Consider the following 23,280-nt stretch of genomic DNA (forward strand, 5'->3'; position numbering starts at 1 on the left):
TAAAGAGAAGAGTCCCAATGCACAACCTGAAATACTTCCTCTCCAGAGTGGGTCTCTTCTCCAAACTGGGACTGCTTCCCTGGTGTTCCAGAAAACCTCCAAGTTGGTCATAGCTCTTCTTGGGCTTATGTAAGGAAGACCTCACTCATGTGATCACCAAAAAGTGTCAAAGAGGACAGAAAAGTCCTAAGAAAACAACCCATCTTGGATCACTAGGTAGTTCTTGGCAGGAAAGGCTGATGTTCTTCTTCCTTAGCAAGTCTGAATCTCTGGGCCTGCTAAAATTCTGTATTCTGGACATCGCTAATGTAGAATGGCAGGAATTCAAAGGGGTGCCTCAGGTAGGATACCCAGGACAAACTTGAAGGTATCTGAGGAATGTTGGGAGAAATGCTTTGGGATTACAAAAATATCTGTAATGCCTTTAAGTGTAGTTTTTGCAGAAAGGAGATTTTAAACTGGGACCTTATATCTAAAAAGGTCCAAGGCAAGTGTAGTAAAAACCAGGGACCCAGAGACAGATTAGATGGACTAGAAATGAATAGTCACATTGTAGCCATGCAAACATACAAATATACCTTACTTCATGCAACAAACATTTTCTAAATCAAATTATATTTTAAAAGCATTAGGGAGGTAAGCTATTTAAAGGAACCCAACAGCAAAGGCTTTTATAATATGATTAAATTCCTCCTGATAAATCTTGATTTTTCTTATATTAGGTTTGCCTATCTGTTCTGCTTTGTTAAGTGGACAGCACCAAAATGGGCTCTTCTCCCAGACTGTCTCCTCAGGGGCATGAGAATTAGGTCTTCTGAATGATAAGAAAAATTCCAAAGGAAATGGTGGCAGGGAGTATGATACATACTGTAGGTACATAATACATATATCATGAACTAAGTGCCTAAATTCTTTTATTCAAGGCTGGCAAATGTTGTGATACCACTCTGGAGGCTAAACTATGAAGAACAGCTCAAGATTGGTATGCAGCTTCAGTCTTCACTCCTCAATTCCATCAAGTGAATGGTGTTAGACTTGTAAGAAACTTGACAGGACACCTTTACCCAGGCACACCAAGGAGTCCTTAAACTCAATGTGCTAACAACTCTAAAATTTTAACTTTAGGCCAGTGATGTCTTCCAAACTCTAGAGCCATATGTAAATGCTTGTTTCCTTTCTTTGTTTTTTTTTTGGTTATTCTTACAGCTTTAGCTACATGTAGCTATTTAAATGTAAGTCAGTCAATTCTGCTATACTGCTTGCTTTGAAAATTGAAATTTTTTCCCAACAGATTGATATATTAGGAAACAATGTAAACATAATACAAAGTTCACATTTGCTTAGAAGTGATTTCATCTGCAAGGAACACCAGAGGACACTGCACCCAGCTAAACTGAGTTGCATGAAAATACATAAAATGGACACACATGCCTCAGACATCTGCTCCTCTCTCAGTTTGATGAGTGTGTTATGAGCCATACCCATTCACATCTGCTGTTAGAAATTTCCATTCCACTCACATGACTCTCCTTTCACCACCTCATGATAACTTACAGGTGGGAAGCTACTTCCATAAGCAAAATTCAGGTCTTTGTCAGGGGCAAAGTGCCATCCTATTGTAGTAATATATTCATTTTTGAGCTATTGAACATGTAAAACTATACTATTTTTATTAGCTTACTATCTTTTCTGTGTGTATCACTAATAAAGTTTTAGAATGTGTGTGCCAAACTCTATTTCCCCCATGAGCCCTGTTATTTCTTTTGCATGATTTTTTCATGGTATAGTGTAGGAACACTTAATGTTACATTATAGCAGAGCTGACTGTATGAAGTTAATTAAAATTAAATAAGATTAGAAATTTACTTCCTCAGTCACATGGGCCACATTTCAGGTGTTCAGTAGCCATATGTGGCCAGTGGCTGTCATATTACATAGAGCCTTACACCAAAATAGAATATTTCCATTACCATAGCAAGTTCTATTGGACAGCAGTCGTATAGCATGAGTGTTCAGTCTGAAAGGTCAGATAAAATGGTGAGCTTATACGAGAGCTCACTCTTGACCTTTCCCCAATACCTTATTAGGTCTGTTGCTTTTCCATCTTTCTGGATTCCTTATCTGCTGAGACCATGACCCAAAAATCTGTGGGACAACCTTCTCTCACCTTTTTGTTTTCCATTTTTGAAGTATATTGCAAAAGTCTTTTGTTTTATTGCTTATATTCTTTTGCAGGTGAAATTTGAAGCTCAGAACAAAATTTTACAAAGACTAGAGTCTTGCCTCCAAATGATCAACAGACTGAAAGTGACAATAGCTGCACCAAAATCTGAGGGTTTTTGTTGTCTTCTCCATGCTATTATACACTCTGTAAGTCCTTACTTCCTGGTCAGTTACTGGGGACCTGAATCTTCCAAGTGATTATAGTGATTGCTTACTGTTTTCCAGTCACTCTGGGGGTTAGGCTCTATCATTTTACAGATGAAGACATTGACGCTCCAAAAGATTAAGTAATTCACTGAAGGACACAAATCTAGAATGCACCAGAGCTGAGATTTACACTCAGGCCTCTCTGATGCAAAACCACTTTCAAAGCCCTCCTTAGGCCATTATCTGTCTTGGTTCTTGAATTTGTAAATAAAGTTTTATTGGAACAGCCAAACTCCCTTGTTTAGGCATTGTATCTGGCTGCTTTCACACTACAATAGCAGAGTTAAGTAGTTGTGACAGGAACCATATGACCTGAAAAGGCTAAAATTTTTCACTCTCTTGCTCTTTACTGAAAAATTTTACTGACTCCTGCTTTATGGTGATATTGGAGCTCCTTTCTGCCATGTAGTATCTATGGAGTATCTCGCTCTTCTCAGCCATGGATTTTCACATAACACCATATTTTCCAAGCAAACATCACTTATTTGTCCTTATCCAGAGAACATTTCATTCTCTATATTGTTGCTCTTGGTTTCATTTGACCTGTTTCCCCTTTCCTCTCCTGCCTCCTCCAGCCTGTTATCAATTGCTACTGAAAAAGTCCACCTTGTCTGTGAACTCAGTTCCAGATGGCAATCTAAAGATGGTGGGGGTACTACCTGGGAAATTGGAAAGGTCAGTTGATGGCCATGGCTGGTAAAAATAACAAACCAAGGATGGAGAGGAAAGGGAAGGGTACAGAATTAAATAAATGTATGATGTTATTATCATTCTATTGTTCAGTAACAAAAAAGCAAATCCCACTATATTTTACTTCCCTTTTAAAATCTAAACAGAAAATAGATATTGTCACATTGCTTATCTATAGCATGAGATAAAATATTGCATACTAGCTCAGAATAAGCTTCTTAATGGCTAAGAAATAGTTTTTTCTTAAAAATGGCTTTGAGCTTGAAGTAGGTACTTTGCTTCTCCATATCTGTATATGCCGCTTTGAAGGAGGGAATTTGAGTTGCTAGACATTTTCTTTTAAATAATATTTAGGGAAAAAACCTTATAATTCAAATTATTTTTCTTTCAATAGATGGAAACATCATTTGTGTACAATCTAACCATCTGAAAAACATCACCGAGAAACACATTCCAGTGGCACAGGTAATAAGGAACAGGGCTGGTTGAAGATGACCTGAGGCATCCCTGACATTTTAATAATTGAGCTACCTCAGGGGAAGTGGGGCTCTGTTTTAAAAGCATACCTCTTAATGTAGAGAGAACACTGCTGACATTTCATTTCAGAGAGGGTGGAGAGGAGAAGAGAAAACTGCATCTGTTACCCCAAATATTAGACATCCAAGGCATTTTAATAGGAGGGATATATTAGGAAAGAAAGGTACTGCTGAGGGCAGTAGAATAAGTGGCAGGTGTCTGAAATGTTTGAGAGGCTAGTATTTTTGTCAGAACAGAATTGAGAAATATTGAGAGATGTAGGAGTGGTAGTAAGGTGTCTATATCATGAGGCTGGCCTCTAAAACATTTTTATATCCTTCTGTTTCATACACCCACTATTTATTGAGTGCCTACAATGTGTCAGGCATGGTGCTTGTCGCCTGGTATCCACTGGTGTCCCAAATAGATATGATGCCTGTCTTCATGGAACTTAAAACAAAAAAAGTCTTACTTGTGAGGACTGATCAGAGCTCCCAGCTAATATTCTTCTTATTTGTTAATTCTTACCAGTACCCATGCTCCTAATGAAGCAGGTTTCTTTTTTTTTTTTTAAGATTTTATTTATTTATTTTTAGAGAGGGAAGGGAGGGAGAAAGAGAGAGAAAGAGAGAGAGAGAGAAACATCATTGTGCGGTTGCTGGGGGCTGTGGCCTGCAACCCAGGCATGCGCCCTGACTGGGAATCGAACCTGCGACGCTTTGATACGCAGCCCGCGCTCAGTCCACTGAGCTACACCAGCCAGGCAGGTTTCTTTAAAAAAAAAATATATATATATATATATATTTTTGGCCCTGGCTGGCGTAGCTCAGTGGACTGAGCGTGGGCTGCGTATCAAAGCGTCGCAGGTTCGATTCCCAGTCAGGGCGCATGCCTGGGTTGCAGGCCACAGCCCCCAGCAACCGCACAATGATGTTTCTCTCTCTCTCTCTTTCTCTCTCTTTCTCCCTCCCTTCCCTCTCTAAAAATAAATAAATAGAATATTTAAAAAAAATTTATTTTAATCATTGTTCAAGTACAGTTTTTTGTCCTTTACTCCCATCCCAGCCCACCCACCCCTCCCTACCTCCCTCCCATTTCCACCCCCCCTAGTTTTTGTCCATGTGTCCTTTATATTTGTTCCTGCAAACCCTTCCCCTTTTCCCCTGAAATTTCCTTCCCTCTCCCCTCTGGTCACTGTCAGCCTGTTCCCTATTTCAGTGTCTTAGGTTATATTTTCCTTCTTTGTTTGTTTTGTTGTTTATGTTCCTGTTAAAGGTGAGATCATATGGTATTTGTCTTTCATCACCTGGCTTATTTCACTTAGCATAATGCTTTCCAGTTCCATCCATGCTGAAGGAGGTTTCTGATACTTGGGTGGTACTTTATGACAGGACCCCTTGTGATTTCCAAGATTTCCCTGATAAAACATAGCTCCCTTCATAACATCATTATTCAGAAATCTTCCTACCTGACCCTTGTCAGCTTCTTCTCCTATTATCTTCAGTGACTCTTCTTTTGTATAATTTATTTATTTTATAATATATTTTATTGTGTTATTGCAGTTGTCCCATTTTCTCCCCTTCGCTCTCCTCCACCCTGCACCCTCTCCCACCCACATTCCCCCACCTTTAGTTCATGTCCATGTGTCATATTTATAATTTATTTAGCTTCTACATTTCCCATCCTATTCTTGCCTTCCCCGTCTATTTTCTACCTACCATCTATACTACTCATTCTCTGTACCTTTCCCCCCTTTCTCATCCTTCCACTTCCCTGTTGCTAACCCTCCAGGTGATCTCCATTTCTGTGGTTCTGTTCTTGTTTTAGTTGTTTGCTTAGTTGGTTTCTTTTTCTTTTAGGTGAGGTTGTTAATAATTGTGAGGTTGCTGTCATTTTACTGCACATGTTTTTTATATTCTTTTTCTTAGATAAATCCCTTTAACATTTCATATAGTAAGGGCTTGGTGATGATGAACTCCTTTAACTTGACCTTATCTGAGAAGCACTTTATCTGCCCTTCCATTCTAAATGAAAGCTTTGCTGGACAGAGCAATCTTGGATGTAGGTCTTTGCCTTCCATGACTTGGAATACTTCTTTCCAGCCCCTTCTTGCCTGTAAGGTCTCTTTTGAGAAATCAGCTGACAGTCTGATGGGCACTCCTTGGTTGGTAACTGTCTCCTTTTCTCTTGCTGCTTTTAAGATTCTCTCCTTATCTTTCATCTTGGGTAATGTAATTATGATGTGCCTTGGTGTGTTCCTCCTTGGGTCCAACTTCTCTGAGCTTCCTGGCCTTCCTGGAAGTCTATTTCCTTTGCCAGAATGGGAAAGTTCTCCTTTATGATTTGTTCAGATAACTTTTCCACTTATTCTTCCTCTTCTCCTTCTGGTACCCCTATGATTCGGATGTTGGAATGTTTCAAGATGTCCTGGAGGTTCCTAAGCCTCTCCTCATTTTTTTTGAATTCTTGTCCCTTCATTCTTTTCTGACTGGATGTTTCTTTCTTCCTTTTAGTTCACTCCATTGATTTGAGTTCTAGTTTCCTTCCCATCACTATAGGTTCCCTGTACATTTTCCTTTATTTCACTTAGCATAGCCTTCATTTTTTCATCTAATTTGTGACCAAATTCAACCAATACTGTGAGCATCCTGATTACCAGTATTTTGAACTGTGCATCTGATAGGTTGGCTATCTCTTCGTTCCTTAGTTGTATTTGTTCTGGAGCTTTGATCTGGTCTTTCATTTCGGCCATGTTTTCTTTTGTCTCAGTGTGCCTGTTATGTAATGAGGGGTAGAGTCTTAGGTGTTAACCAGGGCAGGGCAACCCACATCGCCAGGTTGTGATGCTGTATGTGGAGTAGGGGTCTGAGAGGGATCAATGGCGCTTGCTCCACTCTCTGCCAGATTTCAGTCACTTCCCCCACTTCCCACAAGCAAATTAGGCCCTTTTGGTGCTGATTCCTGGGTGGGTGGGTTTGTGTACATTCTAGGACCCTGTGTGTCTCTCCAGTGAACTCTCCTGTGAGGCTGGGAGTCTCTCCCAGCCCTGGTACCTCAACCCCCACAGGTGTTTTCAGTTGGTGTTTTGAGGCTTTATTTCCCCATGTTGGGACCCTGGGTTGTGTGGTCTGTCTCACTCCCCAGTTTCACTTGGTATCTGTGTGCAAATGTGGGACCGCCTAGTCAGCCAGCTGCCTTATGAACTGCACCCCTCCACAATTCACCACCTCACTGGGTCCGCCAGTTGCTGCCTTGAGTGCCTGGAGTCCACCAGTCACCACTTTGTCGCAACCCCTCTCTGCCTGGCTGCCCTACTCTGCCCCTCCTACACGTTTGGATGAATACATCTACTTTAATTTCTTGGTTGTTGGACTTCCATACAGTTCAATTGTCTGTCAGTACTCGTTGTTTTTTGTTTCTAAATTGTCGTTGTCCTTATTTTGGTTGTGCAAGGAGGCACAGCGTGTGTACCTACACCTCCATCTTGTCTGGAAGTCTTCAGTGACTCTTCTAAACTCTCACCTGTCCTCAAATTTCTTACCCCATTCCCTTTACCCTTGCTCTTGGCAGATGACCATTCCTGGTTCTTCACTGGAAAATTAAGACCATCCTATCTTACTCTGCCTAAGACTGTCCTCTTTCTAGAATGCCCTCAAGTTTTCTTTGCCTGGCTTCTACTTATGCTCTAAGATTCATTTCAGAACATCAGATGCTATAGAAAATGTTATCTGACTCCTCAGTCTGACCAGGGATTCCCCTCTTCTGCATTCCTATGTCTATCATTGCATATCTCCTGTTGTAGCACTTGTACCATATTGCATTGTCATGCATTGGTGCTCCCCACATTGGATAGTGGAGGTAGCAGTTATGCATTATTCAACTTTGTAGCCTAGCGTTTAATAGATTCAAATGCATAGTTGGTGCTTATCAAGTGTTTGGTGAATGAAGACCTACCTCTTCTCAATATTTACCCAAGTTTCTAGCCATTCCAGCTTCTGTTGGGCAAATTTCTACCCTCTATATCCATCCAGAAGAATTCCTCCTCCCTGCAAAATTTATTCTGGACCTTATATCTAACCAAGTAGACATTCATACACAGCCCAGTTGCCCATTGTAATAACAATAATATCAGATAGATAGACAGACAGACAGCATGTGCAGGGTTAGCCTTAGTTTGTTTATACCTTCATTTCCCTTTCCCTGCGACTGGTAGTGTCATTCCATTCCATTATGACAACAGAATAACCCTACACTGTCCCAGTTTGAGGTTGAAACATCTATTGAAGGCTTGAATCAAAATGTGAATTTTATGAGAGCTGTCAGCCAGAGCACCAAGACCTAAAAAGGGGGTCTTAAATATATCAAAGAACTGTAAGTACTTAGTTTTAAAAGTAAAATAGTACTAATAGGTTAGTAAGGAAAAATGGTGCACCTTCGTCCCATCCCTCCTTACTCTTGAGTCTTGCTCCCCAGAAACAATAGCAATTATAGCTATTTCTTCTGATGTTCCATATTTCTAAATAGTACACTATTCTGATATATTTTGATTTATCAAATTTACATATTATAGATTGACTTCAAGTTATGCAATATAAGATTTTCTCTGTCTTATTTTGTCTGCCCTCTGAAACTACCTATGTTATATGTTGATAGCACAGTTCTTGGTTAAATTAATATTTAGTGTTTATAGTGTAATGACTATGTAGATATTCACTTCTGAGCTATATAGATATAGCAAGGTTTTACTTTACACTTTTTAAAAAATGATTCTTATTTATTTTTATTTATTTATTTTTAGAGAGGGGGAGGGAAGGGAGAAAGAGAAACATCAATGTGAGAGAGAAACATTGATCAGTTACCTCTCACATGCACCCTGACTGAAGGTGGAACCTGCAATGCAGGCAGGTTCATACCCTTACTTCCTTTTAAGTCTTAATTATGAGGTTTCTCAACCTTGGCATTATTGTTATTTGGGGGTGGATAATTCTTTGTTGTGAGGGGCCATCCCAAGCATTGTAGGATGTTTAAAAGCATCCCTGACTTCTGCCCACTAGATGCCAGTAGCACCACCCAACTATCCGCCTTGTGGTGACAACCAAAAATGTCTGCATACTTTGCCAAATGTCCCCTGCAGGGCAAAACTGCCCTCAGTTGAGAACTACTGCTTTATTCAAATGTCACCTTCTTAATATAGCCTACTTTGACCCCATTTAAAATGACAGATCACACCTCCAGCCCTAAAACGTCTTATCCTCCTTATCCTGCTGTATTTTTCCCATGGTACTTGTCTCAGTCCAGTTGGGTTGCTGTAATAAAAATACCATAAATTGGGTGTTTTATAAATAACACAAATTTATTTCTTACAGTCCTGGAGGCTGGAAAGTCAAATATGAAGATCCTGGCAGATTTAGTATCTTGTGAGAGACCACTTCCTCAGGGAGAGCTGTCTTTTTACTATAACCTCATATGGCAGAAGGGATGAGCTAGCTCTTTGATATCTTTTTTATAAGGCACTAATTCTAATCATGAGGGCTCCACCCTTATGATCTAATCACTCCAAAGTCTCCACCCCCAATACTATCACCTTGGGGGTTAGGATCTCATCATATGAAACTATGGGGGACACATTCAGACCATAGCTACAGTTATCACCTTCTAACATACCATATAATTTATTGTGCTTCAAAAAAAATCTGCTTCCTCCTACTAAAATGTAAGTTCCAAAAGGGAAGGAATATTTTCTTTGTTATATCCTAAGCACCTAGAATAGTGTCTGACACTTGTAGGTACTCAGTAGTATTTTTTTAATGAATAAATGAAATAAATAACAAAGATAAAAGACAACAAGGGCAAACTAAATGAAGTCTTAGAAGATGGAAAGCAAATGGGAGTGACGACTGACTTAGCAAGGTAAAGGAAGCACATCTGCATTGCCTCTACAGGGGAACCTGATGAAATCTAAGGCCTATCTGCTTCACATAACTGTGGGAAGTCTCAGACTTGAAGGTGCAAGGTACTGGAGTAGGCAGAGATAAGGTAAGGCACAGGGCTAAAAAGAGGGTTTGGTGGACAGTAGACATAAAACTGGCAAACATCCTCATCTTACCAAGAATGCCCATCTTCTACCAGGAGACTGGAGTGTTGTTGTTGTTTTTTTTTCTCAGAAGAAAACACACAAAAGCTCTGAATTTGGAGCTACCAGGCATAGTGGTGGTGGTGGAGGGGTAGAAACAGGAAGTTTACATGAAATCTTCATTTTTAATGGTTATAACCCCATCCCAGTTCTATATCCAAATTCTAGAAGGCCAGCAGTCAGGCAAGAAATTTGGAGATGATTTTCTCGTGCAGCTCAGTAGCCTCAGAGTAGTGACTTCCTGAGGCAGACACAATTCACAGCATCAAAGCCACGACTCAATCTACTCAAGCTAAATTGCTGATCAGTTTAAGGTTTCACTCTTAAATATGACATCAGAAAAGCATCACCAGCTATTTGATAAAGCCTTCATTGTGAAAGTGCCCAAAACAAATGGGAAAAAAAATTCCTGGAGGAAACAGACAGTTCGACGAACTGGAAAAACTATACATATATTATATTACTAAGTGATATTACTAAAAATAACAAGATATTATATAAAGGAGCAATCAGAGAACAAGAAAAATCTTTTCAGCATTAAAGGTAGGGTAGTAGAAGAATTGTATAAAGATGTTGGCATTTGTGCCAAGAAAATTTCACAAAGAGGCAAAGAAATAAAAAAAGAGTAGAGATCCTGGCTCGGTTGGAGTGTCATCCTGTGCACCAAAAATTTGGGAGTTCAGTTCCTGGTCAGGGTACATACCCAAGCTGCAGGCTTGGTCCCTGGTAGTGGTGTGGTCAAGGCGCATACAGGAGGCAACTGATTGATGTTTCACCCTCACATCAATGTTTCTCTTCCTCTCTCTGCTCCTGCCCCTTTTGTCTGTCTCTAAAAATCAAACATATCCTCAGGTGAGGATTAATAAGAAAATAGTGGATGAATGAGTAGCAGATAATAGAATTTATACATGAAGTCCAAAATCCAAATAATAGAAGATAATAGAGAGAAAATAGAAAATAAAAGGAGATAAGAAATAATACAGGAAAATATTCCACATATGAAAGTATTCATTTTCAGAGTGAGAAGGCCTAGAAAATACCCACCATGATGAATGAAAAGAAAAAGGTCCACATGGTCTGAAGTTTCAGGGATAAAGAAATTCCCTAAAAGCTTCTAGAAGAAAAAAAGAGATAGACTTCCGGCAAGATGGAGGAATAGGTGGACGCACCGTACCTCCTCGTACAACCAAGATTAGAAAAACAATAATTTACAACAATAATTTACAATCAGAATAACACCCAGATCTGGCAGAGGATTTATCTGAATGGAAGTCGGGCAGCCAAGAAGTTGAAGTAGATGCGTTCATCCGGACTGGTAGGAGACAATGAGCCGGGTGGGCGCGGGGCTGGCTTGGGTCAGCGGCGCACGGAGGTCAGGGAAAGTTTGGCGCGAAATCAGGCGACAGCCATCTGGGGCGCAAGAACGTAGCAGTGATCCCTGAGTACGCAAGCTGCGGCTGGCAGACACAGAGGGACAGCGATTGTGGACCAGGGCAGAACTCGCAGCCCGGAAGCCCAGACAAGGGTCTGAGTCAAGGAGAATGGAACTATCGCCATTATTTTCTCCCATCCCGCTCCCGCCCTGCCCCCACATATAACGTCACAATCTAGCGACTGGGGTGCCCAGCCCCGGTGAACACCTAAGGCTCCACCCCCCACTGTAACAAGAGCAACCAGACTGAAAAAAAAAAAAAAGGACAGACAGGGGGAAAATATGTTTTCAACAGAGCAGATCAGTCCCCCAGGACTCATCCTTTTGAGCGACCAAGAAATAGCCAATCTATCAGATGCACAGCTTAAAACACTGGTGATCAGAAAGCTCACGGAACTGGTTGACTTTGGGCGCAAATTAGATGAAAGGATGCAGGTCACCATAAAAGAGATGCAGGAAGATATGCGGAGGAGAGCCAATAGCGAAAGGAAGGAATATGAGTCTCAAAACAATATAGTGGACCAGAAGGAAGATACAATCAATCAAGCAGGAAAGCATGATGAAATAAGAATTCAAAAAATCGAGGAAAAGCTTAAGAGCATCGAGGACACCTTCAAACGTTCCAATATCCGAATTATAGGGGTACCAGAAGGGGAGGAGCAACAAGTGGAAAAGTTATTTGAACAAATAATAAAGGAGAACTTCCCCAATCTGCCAAAGGGAACAGTCTTCCAAGAAATCCAAGAAGCTCAGAGAGCCCCAAAGAAGTTGGACCCAAGAAGAAACACACCAAGGCACATCATAATTACATTAGCCAAGGTAAAAACGAAGGAGAGAATCCTAGAAGCAGTAAGAGATAAGGGGACAGTCACCTACAAAGGAGTTCCCATCAGACTGTCAGCTGATTTCTCCAAAGAGACCTTACAAGCAAGAAGGGGCTGGAAAGAAATATTCCAGGTCATGAAAGACAAGGACCTACATCCCAGATTGCTCTATCCAGCAAAGCTCTCATTTAGAATGGAAGGGAAGAAAAAGTGCTTCTCAGATAAGGTCAAGTTAAAGGAGTTCATCATCACCAAGCCCTTATTTTATGAAATGCTAAAGGGACTTATCTAAGAAAAGAAGATAAAGAAAATACATGTATAGTAAAAGGACAGCAAACTCACAAATATTAACAACCACACCTAAAGCAAAACCAAAAGAAACTAAGTAAACAATTAGAACAGGAGCAGAACCACAGAAATGGAGGGCACATGGAGGGTTAGCAGCAGGGGGGTGGGAGGAGGAGAGAGGGGGAAAAGGTATAGAGAATAAGTAGCATAGAATGTAGGTTGAAAATAGATAGGGGGAGGGCAAGAATAATACGGGAAATGTAGAAACTAAAGAAATCATAAGTATGACATATGGACATGAACTAAAGGGGGGAAATGTGGGTGGGAGGGGGGTACGGGAGGACGGGAGAGAAGGGGGGAAATGGGACAACTGTAATAGCATAATCAATAAAATATATTTTAAAAAAAAGACTTATTTTAACATCTGGTCTTACAAAACAATGTGGGCAACGTGGGAGGCCAGGAAACAATGAAACCATGTCTTTGTATTTATAAAGGCAAATGATTCAAAGTCAAATTTGAAATCTAGAAAAGTCTCAGTAATACATAAGAAAAGAAGACATTTATAGACACACACAGACTCTAAAATTTCAACAAGGGAATGAGAGTAGATAGGAAAGACAAGAGGACCATGGACCTTTCCTGGGCACTCCCATTTTAAATGGTCTGGGAAGAGAGCAGGACAAGGAAAAGAGGCTGAGAAAGATTTTTCAGTGAGGTCACAGGACCCGGAAAAATGTGGGGGCCAGAACACAATTGGAAGACAGTGAACCAAGGAGCAGGGTCTCATCAGTTGTGCAAAATAGTTCTAGTAAGATGAGAACTGAGAATTGACCATTGAACTGCATAACAAAGTCATTGATGACTTTAGTATGAATTGTTTTTGTGGAGTAGTGGGAACCTCATTGAGTGGGTGAATGGAAGGAAAGGAATGGGAGGCACTGAATACAGGTGATCCCTGAAAAATGCAGGGTGGGGGAGGGTTTGGAGGCACAGACCCCTCATGAAGTTGAAAATCTACATATAACTTTCTACTCCTCCAAAACAACTAATAGCCTACTGTTGATCAGAGAAGCCTTACTGATAACAGTTGATTAATACATATTTTGTATTATATACTATATTCTTACAATAATCTAGGAAAATGTTATTAAGAAAATTGGGCTTCTGGTAAAGATGGCAATGTAGGCAGACATGGCTCATCTCTTTTGACAATCATGTCAAAATTACAACTAAAATATAGAACATTCATCACTAAGGAATGTCAGAAATTGAGTTGAATGGAAGTATGATAACTGTGGAACTGAAGAAACCACATCCATCCAGACTGGTAAGAGGGTCATGGATGTGGCATGGGCTGGCCACACACCCATGTGGATAAAAATTTGGGAGGGATATGGGAGTGAGGACTCCCAGACCTACACTGGGCCCCCGAGCCCAGGGTTCCAGTGCCAGGAAGATAAGTCCCCAAGCTTCTGGCTGCCAAAAGCAGCAGGGATTGAGTTGGTGCAGGAGGCTGCTGGAGCCCTAAGCAGTTCCCCTTGGGGAACCCACACACAGACTCACCTACTCAGGCTTGCTCTCTTTGAGCTCCAGCACTGGAGTGGCAGCTTAAAGGGCACCAGTGGTGTGCAGGGAAAGACTGAAGTATCTGGCATCAGGGTGAACAGAGGCCATTGTCTCTTTGCTTAGCCCTCCCCACACAGAGCTGGTAGGCTGGGGCCAGAGCTGAGACTCCATCAACATGGCTGACACTGTGTGGCCCACCTTGGAGATCCACTGAATCTCTACCCCACCCAGTTTGCCTGCCCCCCCCCCCAGCTGCTTTTCCAAATGAATGGCTGGTCTTAGCTCCTAATCCTATCAAACAAGCAACAGCTGGCTTCAGTAAACCCTAGCAGCAGCCAGATTAGAGTCACAGCTTGGCTTTGCCTGGAAGTCTCTAGGCCCAGCACAAGTAGCAGCCATTTAAGATTGATTTATAGCTCAGGCAGGGTGTTCCAGGCAAAATACAGGTGGGGGCTGACCTTGGCCTGCACAACCTATGAAACTCCAGGGCCAGTGTATCTAGTGGACAACTACAGACCACATTGGAGTACCACCACCCTGCCCCTGCACAGCTGATCCTCCATGGAGGGTGGAGGTTGGTGGTCACAAGTAGTCTTTGCAGCTGACTGGCCAAGGTAAATCCCTCCCATTAACTTATCAACAGCAATCAAGGCTCAACTACAATAGGAGGGTATACTCAGCCCACACAAAGGGTGCACCCTGAGTACCCAGCTTGGGTGATAAGGGAAGCTGTGCCACTGGACACCTACCACATTAGGCCACACTAACAAGACACACAGAGTCAAAGCAGCTCTACCTAATACACAGAAACAAACACAAGGAGGCTGCCAAAACAAGGAGACAAACATGGCACAAATGAAAGAACAGATCAAAACTCCAGAAAAAGAACTAAACAAAATGGAGATAAGCAGTCTATCAGATGCAGAATTCAAAACACTGGTTATAAGGATGCTCAAGGAACTTAGTGAGGACTTCAGAAACATAAAAAAGACCCAGTCAGAAATGAAGGATACACTAACTGAAATAAAGAACAATTTATAGGGAAACAACACTAGAGTGAATGAACCAGAAAATCAAATTAATGATTTGAAACATAAGGAACCAACAAACATCCACACAGAACAACAAGAAAAAAAAAGAATAAAAAAAAACTGTGGATAGTGTAAACAACCTCTGGGACAACTTTTGAGAGGTCCAATATTCACCTCATAAGGGTGCCAGGAGAAGAGAAAGAGCAATAAATTGGAAATCTATCTGAAAAAACAGTGAAAGAAAACTTCCCTAATTTGGTGAAGGAAATAGATGTGCAAGTCCAAGAAGCACAGAGAGTGTCAATTATGGTGGATGCAAAGAGGTCCACTCCAAGATAGATCATTATTAAGAGGCCAAAGGTTAAAAATAAAGGGAAACTCTTAAAACAAGAGAAAAGAAGTTAGTTACCAGAAGGTTGCCAGTTTGGAGAGGGGAGGAGGAGAATGGGTGAGGAGGTGAAGGGATTAAGAAGTACAAATAGGTAGTTACAGAATAGCCATGGGGATGTAAAGTACAGCATAGGAAATAGAGTAGCCAAAGAACTTATATGCATGACCCATGGACATGAACAATGGTGTGGGTATTGCCTGATGGAATGGGGAGTGCTGGGTGGAGGGAGCCAAAGGGTGCTAAATCAGGATAACTGTAATAGCATAATCAATAAAATATAATTAGGACTTTTGGCCAAGATGGAGGTATAGGTAGACTCACTGTGCCTCCTTGCAGAACCAAAAGAAGGACAACAATTTAAAAACAAAAAACAACCAGAACTGACAGAAAAGCAAACTGTATGGAAGTTCAACAACCAAGGAGTTAAAGAAGAAACATTCATCCCAACCAGTAGGAGGGGTGGAGATGGGCAGCCAGACTGACAGGACTCGCTGCAAAGCCGCAGCCGGCAGACCCAGCGAGGCAGGAGATTGTGGACTGGGAGGTCCCACATTCGCACGCAGATAAATCCAGAGGAACAACTGGGGAGCAAGACAGACCATGCAACCCAGGGTTCCAAAGCTGGGAAATAAAGCCTCAAACCTCTGATTGAAAACACCTGTGAAGGTTGAGGCAGCAGTGGGAGAAACTCCCAGCCTCAAAGGAGAGTTCATTGGAGAGACTCACAGGGTCCTACAGTGTACACGAACCCACCCACCCAGGAATCAGCACCAGAGGGGCACAATTTGATTGTGGGTAGGCGGGGAAGTGACTGAAAAGCAGCAGAGAATGGAGCAAGTGACACTGTTCCCTATCGGACCCCTCCCCTACATACAGCATCACAACACAGTGATGTGGGCTGCCCCACCCTGGCGAACACCTAAGACTCTGCCCCTCACTACATAACAGGCCCAAAACAGGCCCATGCTGAGACAAAAAACGGCCCAAATGAAAGACCAGATCAAAGCTTCAGAACAAATACAACTAAGTGACGAAGAGATAGCCAACCTATCAGATGCACAGTTCAAAACACTGGTAATCCGGATGCTCACAGAACTGCTTGAATATGGCCGCAAATTAGATGAAAAACTGAAGGTTGTGCTAGTTGAAATAAAGGAAAATGTACAAGGAACCAACAGTGACAGGAAAGAAACCAGGACTCAAGGACCAGAAAGAAGAAATAAACATGCAACCAGACCAGAATGAAGAAACAAGAATTCAAAAAAATGAAGACAGGCTTAGGAACCTCCAGGACATCTTTAAACATTCCAACATCTGAATCATAGGGGTGCCAGAAGAAGAAGAAGAACAAGAAATTGAAAACTTATTTGAACAAATAATGAGGGAGAACTTCCCCAATCTGGCAAAGGAAATAGACTTCCAGGAAGTCCAGGGAGCCCAGAGAGTCCCAAAGAAGTTGGACCCAAGGAGGAACATGCCTAGGCACATCATAATTACATTAGCCAATATTAAAGATGAAGAGAGAATCTTAAAAGCAGCAAGAGAAAAGGAGACAGTTACCTACAAAAGAGTTCTCATAAGACTATCAGCTGATTTCTCAAAAGAGATCTTGCAGGCAAGAAGGGGCTGGAAAGAAGTATTCAGTCATGATAGGCAAGGACCTTTCATTCAAGATTACTCTATCCAGTAAAGCTATCATTTAGAATGGAAGGGCAGATAAAGTACTTCCCAGATAAGGTCAAGTTAAAGGAATTCATCATCACCAAGCCCTTATATGAAATGTTAAAGAGAATTATCTAAGAAAAAGAAGATAAAAATATGAACAGTAAAGTGACAACAAATTCACAGTTATTAACAACCATACCTAAAACAAAAATGAACTAAGCACACAACCAGGACAGGAACAGAATCATAGAAATGGAGATCACCTGGAGAGTTATCAGCAGGGGAGTGGGTGGAGAGAGAAGAGGAAAAGGTACAGAGAATAAGTAGCATAAATTGTATGTAGAAGATAGACAAGAGGAGGTTAAGAATAGCATAGGAAATGTAGAAGCCAAAGAGCATATATATATATGACATATGGACATGAAGTAAAGGGAGGGAATGTGGGTGGGAGGGGGTGTGCAGGGTGGAGGGGAATAAAGGGGGGAAATGGGACAACTGCAATAACATAATCAATAAAATATATTAAAAATAAAATATAATTAAAATATATAAAAGAAAGATGCTAGAACACTAAAAAAATCCTGATATAAAAAATCATAAGAGTGAAAAAATACATTTACGGTACAGTACATATTTATGGAAACAAATGTGTATATAAGTGGACCTGTGCAGTTCAAACTTACCCATTATCTTCCAAGTCTGACTCAGTTTTTCAATTTCCCATTCTTCCAGGACCTTGGTGACATTTGACTCTTATTTCTAAAAAACATTCTTTGCCCACCAATTTTTCTTTAAATCACTGAACTCAAATTTGAAAAATGTAATCAGTGTAGTTACTCATATTTTATATTGCATTTATGTGAAATTATAGCTAAAGTGATGAAGTATAGCCTTAATTGATTTTACCTTCTAAGGCAGCACTATTTTTTGCTATAACCCCTTCTATGCATAGTTTTGTGATTGTTTGAAAATACAATGGACCTAGATTACATGTATTATATAAACAAAGGGACCTAGGAAATCAGACAGTGTGTTGTGTTGGGGTAGCAATAAACTTGTGTGTGACTAAATCAGGATTGCATTTGGCTTGTATTCACCAGGATGAAATGAAGGAGCTGACTAAACTATGCTGTAGTTGGCACCTGGTTATATGAAGAAATATAGGAATTATTGGCTTATATCAGGAACTTATAGGTAGGAATAGAATCATAGCCACTGAGTAGTATATTACTACTGCCAGGAGAAATTCATAGAAATAGAAGATTATTGTATTCCATACTATATATAGAATAACCTGAGATTGTACATACAAATAAAATACCTTTCTTGATAATTCATACCTTCTTTCTTTTTTTTTTTTTTTTTTTTTTAATTTTTAGTTGCTGGCTGCTCCTGGGAGCCTTTTTTAAACAGTGTTTTATTTATTTTTTTAGAGAGGGAAGGGGGAGAGAGAGAGAGAGAGAGAGAGAGAAACATCAATGTGTGGTTGCTGGGGGTTCTGGCCTGCAACCCAGGAATGTACCCTGGCTGGGAATCGAACCTGGGACACTTTGGTTCCCAGCCCGCGCTCAATCCACTGAGCTACGCCAGCCAGGGCAATAATTCATACCTTCTTTCAAAGATAACTATTGTGTAGTGACTGATGTGGCTTAGTGGATTGAGTGCTGGCCTGCAAACCAAAGGGTGATCGGTTCGATTCCCAGTTATCACATGTGCCTGGGTGATGGGCCAGTTCCCTGGTGGGGTGTGTGTGAGAAGCAACCACGCATTGATGTTTCTCTCCCTGTCTCTTTCCCTTCCCCTCTCTCTAAAAAATAATTAAAATCTAAAGAAAAGAGATAATTATTGAGCAACTATTATGTGCCAGACTAAGGATACAGCTTTAAGCTTGCCTGAAGTTTATTGTTTGGAATAAAATGGATTGTGTTTCTCTGTAAGGTCAAAGGGCAGGTATTATGTTTCTTATATATCTGCATTAGTTTATTAGGGCTGCCATAACAAAATACACAGACTAGGTGGCTTAAACCACAGAAATTTATTTTCTCAGTTCTACAGGCAATGTCCAAGATCAAGATGTTGGCAAGTTGGTTTCTTCTGAGGGCTCTTTCCTTGGCTTGGAGACAGCCATAATCTCATTGTGTTTTCACATGATCTTTCCTCTGTGTGCACACTGTTGTATCTTTGTGTGTCCAGATTTGTTTTTCATATAAGGATAACAGTCAGATTAGATTAGGGCCCACCCTAATGACCTCATTTGACTTAATCATCTCTTGAAAGACCTTATCTCCAATTGCAGTCACATTCTGAAGAACTGGGGCTTAGGACTTCGATATATGAATTTTGGGGGCAGGGGTACAATACAGCCCATAACAATCACCCAACATCAATAATCAGCTGTGAACCTGTTACTTTTGCCTGTGTAAAAATATTCTTAATACTATGAAGTATTCTTTTGACAGTCTGCAATGGAGCCCCGCCTCCTGTTTCATGAAGGTGGACGCTGGTGTGAGCTCACCATCCACATCAATAGCTAAGGGCACACAATGGCCATCATTACTTTCCATCCCTAGGAATTAAGGCAGGTGAGACTCACAGGATGATAAGGAGCAGCTTCTGTAGCAACCATTTGTATTACCATGCTGCACTTGATTTTTAGAAGTTTCAGGGCAGATAGCAGAAACTACACGTCCACAGAATATCTGTGTGGGATGGGAAGAGGGGCTTGGGGTTAGAAAGAGGAGATGGCAAAGATACTCTTTAACCATGCTGCTGGCATAATCAAACCATGGGGACCAAGGTGAGGTTACGAAGTTAATTATCATGTGAGGACCCCTAAGTATTTTCACAAGAGCTTTGCCCAAGGAAGTTAGTGGATGCTCTATGAAGTCCAAAAACCAATTAATAGAGAATAGAATATAAGTCAGAATTTCATAACCCAAATGATACTTTGTAAAGAACATGGAGCTATCAAATATTCACACATTAAAACATTCCTATACTAATGTGATCATCTCAATAAACTTATGAAGTAGATGAGAGAAGGAGAGTTATTGTCATCCTCATTTCTGAGATGGGCAAGTGGAGGCATAAAAGTACCCAAGATTACAGTGCCAGGAAATAGCCAAGCCAGGGCTTAAATCTTCATTGATTCCTGGCCTTTTAACTCTATAGCTCCAACATAGTTTACTGTGATATATCCCTATGGCAAGCTAATGGTTATGCTCTCTGTAGTGATGTAGGAATTTTAAAAGTGCTCATTCTCTTCCTAGCACTTTTCTTTTCACCTAACACTTGTGTCCTCTGAGGTGTTGTATGGGTTGGGGGGGTGATGTTTGAAGTGGAGAAGTATGAAGGGAATCAAAATGTTATTGCTTCTTGATGGGACAAAAGCTCAATTCAGCTCCTGTTTATAAAAATAACTCACATTTTCTTTAGAGAATGTACTTTCTTTTTTAAAATCCTCACTTGATATATTTTTAGTTGATTTTAAAGAGAGAGGAAAGGGGGGAGAGAGAGATACAGAGACAGAGAGACAGAGAGATGTGAGACAGAAACATCTGTTGTTTGACTTCCATACATGCCTTGACTGTGGATCGAACCCATAACCTAGGTATGTGACCTGACTGGGCATCAAATCTGCAACCTTTTGGTGTATGGGATGATGCTCCAACCAACTGAGACACCTGGCCAGGGTAGAAATGTGCTTTCCTATTTGACTACTGCAGGGCTGAGTACTGTAGAGCTAGGAGAGGAAGTTTGTCAGAGATGAGTCTTTGCTTGACTCCTGATTTTGTGGTCTGGGCAGAAGGAGCTCTGTGTTTAGAAGGAGACTGTAAAGGAATTTTTCATCAAAGGGCCAGGAGTAGTCTGTGACTTGACATCACTTTACTTTCAGGAAAGGTAAACCTGGGACAGCCAAACAGCAAGCAGGAGGCTGATGGCTTGCCATAGTCTGAGCTGTGGATTGCTGAGGTATGGATGGTGTTTATGGAAGACCTGGGCTAAGTGGGATTGGCCCTTATACACTACCCAGGTCCAGGAACCCAGGTCAAACTGTAGATGAGAGTGTCTGCATGTATCTCTGTACTCTGGGAACTGTTTCAGAGCTCTCAGGGCCATGCCATGGATGCTGTGTCTCCTAGATGAGATGCTGGAACTTCCCCCTCCAACCAACCACTAGAGATATAATGGTCTGCAATTCCAACATGCTTTCTTCTTTATTCTTTTCCAACACCATGACCCATTGTAGTCATCAGAAGTCCCCCTTCTGACTCCTGTTTGGGGAACCCCATATCTTTGAAAAGTGCTTGGGCTTGGAGATCCACATCTCTCCAGAGCCCTTTACCAGATTAACACTGCTGGTGCAGAGATGCTGTATTGGAGTGTGGGAAAGCTGAGTGGAGTGAACTCTAACACCATCCTTCTTGACATCTGGGAAATAGCAGCCCAGGGAAGAATCTACATACTGCTTAGCTCTCAGATTCTATTCACCCAGCAGCTAGGGTCCTGGATGGGGAGGTGATGTTAGTGGTGCAGGCATAACAGCATTAGCTTAAAACCCTAAAAATACTCTCCTCTTTTTTCTCTCTTACTTCCCCAAGTGTAATTCGCTTTTCTCTGGCTCAGTATACCTCCCAGGTCCTTGCAATTGAATTGATGGAGCAGGCGGTAGAGGATGCCAGGTGGACTGCAGCCTTCAACGGTATGTTGCTCACAATCTGGGGAGAAATCAAGAGCTGCAATTATTTCTGTGCTATGAAAAGGGTTATGTGGGAAATGGCATCTACTCTATCCATGACCTGTGGGGAGGAAGGGATGGTGTTCTGGAGTGGTCAGAATTGGGTTCTGATGATTTTCTGAAAGAGATCCAAATAACTAATCTTTTTTTTTTTTTCTATCCGGAAGAAGAGTCTGTGGCACTTAACTAACTGATAGAAAACCTAACTGATAGGAAGGTAACTTGGCAAAACTTTGGATAATATAGAAGAGCCTTCTTGACATTTGTTTCATGAGGCACCATAGCATGATACAATGTAATATGTTTCAAACTATTTTTAGCAACAACCTTTTCTTCAAACAAAATCTCATGACAAACTGCTATGTAGAGAACAGATTCCTTTGTCCCCTCTACCTCACCTCACACAATTCCTGAGAATTTGTGTGAAAACCTTCAATATAACAGAAAGAGCACTTGAGTAAAAGTCAAGATTCTCTTCTTGGTATAGGTACTTTGTGATCTTTGAGTCATAAAGTTGATAATTGCAAAGGATAGCACGTTGGGAAAATGAAGCAGGTCCCAAAGCATTTCTTTCATTGTTATTCAGAGGTATGATAGATCTAAATGAAGATGACAGAGCCCTGGCTCCTGTACATTTTTATGAAGCCGAAGCTCTCTGCACCCCACTGTTGGGCATTAGCATTCATTTCTGTCATGTGGGTCTCTGTTTTGCAGGCATCATGAACTGTGAATTCTGTGCTGGTCAAGTAGAGAAGATTTTGCCACATTGCTATGGTCAAAGGAAGATGAGAGTTAATTGTTGCTGTGGTGAACCCAGCCTGGGTGGGACTGTGTAAGGATGAATAGTTTTCCTGCTACAGAATTAGCTGGGTGTTCCCATGGTGTCCCCCAGCTTTAGTCCTATTCCTACACCACGCAAAGGGTGCTCCCAATGGACTGGCTCTGAACCTGTTTCTCTTCTCTTCCTCACCAGTCCTAGGTGTTGGCCAGTTGAAAGTCTGTGATAACTCATGATAGTTTAATGATAGCAATAGCAATGTCTTTCTTCTTCACATTACCAGGTGGACCAAGCCATTTGAAACAGCAGGGCCATCCGCACACTAATTTTTATTTCCTGAAAGCCCCATAGTGAAACCACAAGGAACATCATTGAGTGAGTCTTGATGTATTTTTAAAATTGTTACTCCATGATGATTGAAGTAATTCATGCTTATTATGTAGAATTTGAAAAATGCAGAGAAGTTTAAAGAAATAAAAAAAAGTCATTACATTGCCACCAACAGTCAATCATAGGGCTCTATCTTGGGTGAGGCAAGTAAAGCAACTCACTTTGGGTGTGAAATTTAAGGGGTGCCCCAAATCTCAGTAATCAAGTTTAATATAATATTTTCAAAACTCAAAATTAGCACAAAAATCTTTGATAAACAAAATATTAAGATTGTTTAGAAAGGTAAGATCCATCCCTGTACTTGGTAAACCTTGCCTCATTCACCTTACCCTAATCCTGGCCCTGGTTCCAATAAAACTTTATTTAGAAAAGTAGCAGCTAGTCTGCAGGCCATACTTTTCCAAT

General features: G+C 41.0%; 1 protein-coding gene across 1 annotated transcript; it reads left to right on the plus strand.

The window, feature by feature from the left end:
• On the plus strand, positions 1 to 23,280 carry TRMT2B (tRNA methyltransferase 2 homolog B). The gene is given in 15 exon segments (XM_036016559.1): positions 1 to 235; positions 924 to 978; positions 2,236 to 2,370; positions 3,006 to 3,021; positions 3,024 to 3,079; positions 3,081 to 3,105; positions 3,515 to 3,588; positions 19,408 to 19,551; positions 20,775 to 20,869; positions 21,201 to 21,301; positions 21,304 to 21,403; positions 21,559 to 21,671; positions 22,422 to 22,470; positions 22,472 to 22,537; positions 22,759 to 23,280. Coding segments are annotated over 15 exon segments (1,353 nt in total). The 5' UTR covers positions 1 to 17; the 3' UTR covers positions 22,865 to 23,280.

The sequence above is a fragment of the Phyllostomus discolor genome, chromosome X (genome assembly GCF_004126475.2).
Source record: "Phyllostomus discolor isolate MPI-MPIP mPhyDis1 chromosome X, mPhyDis1.pri.v3, whole genome shotgun sequence".
NCBI lineage: Eukaryota > Metazoa > Chordata > Mammalia > Chiroptera > Phyllostomidae > Phyllostomus > Phyllostomus discolor.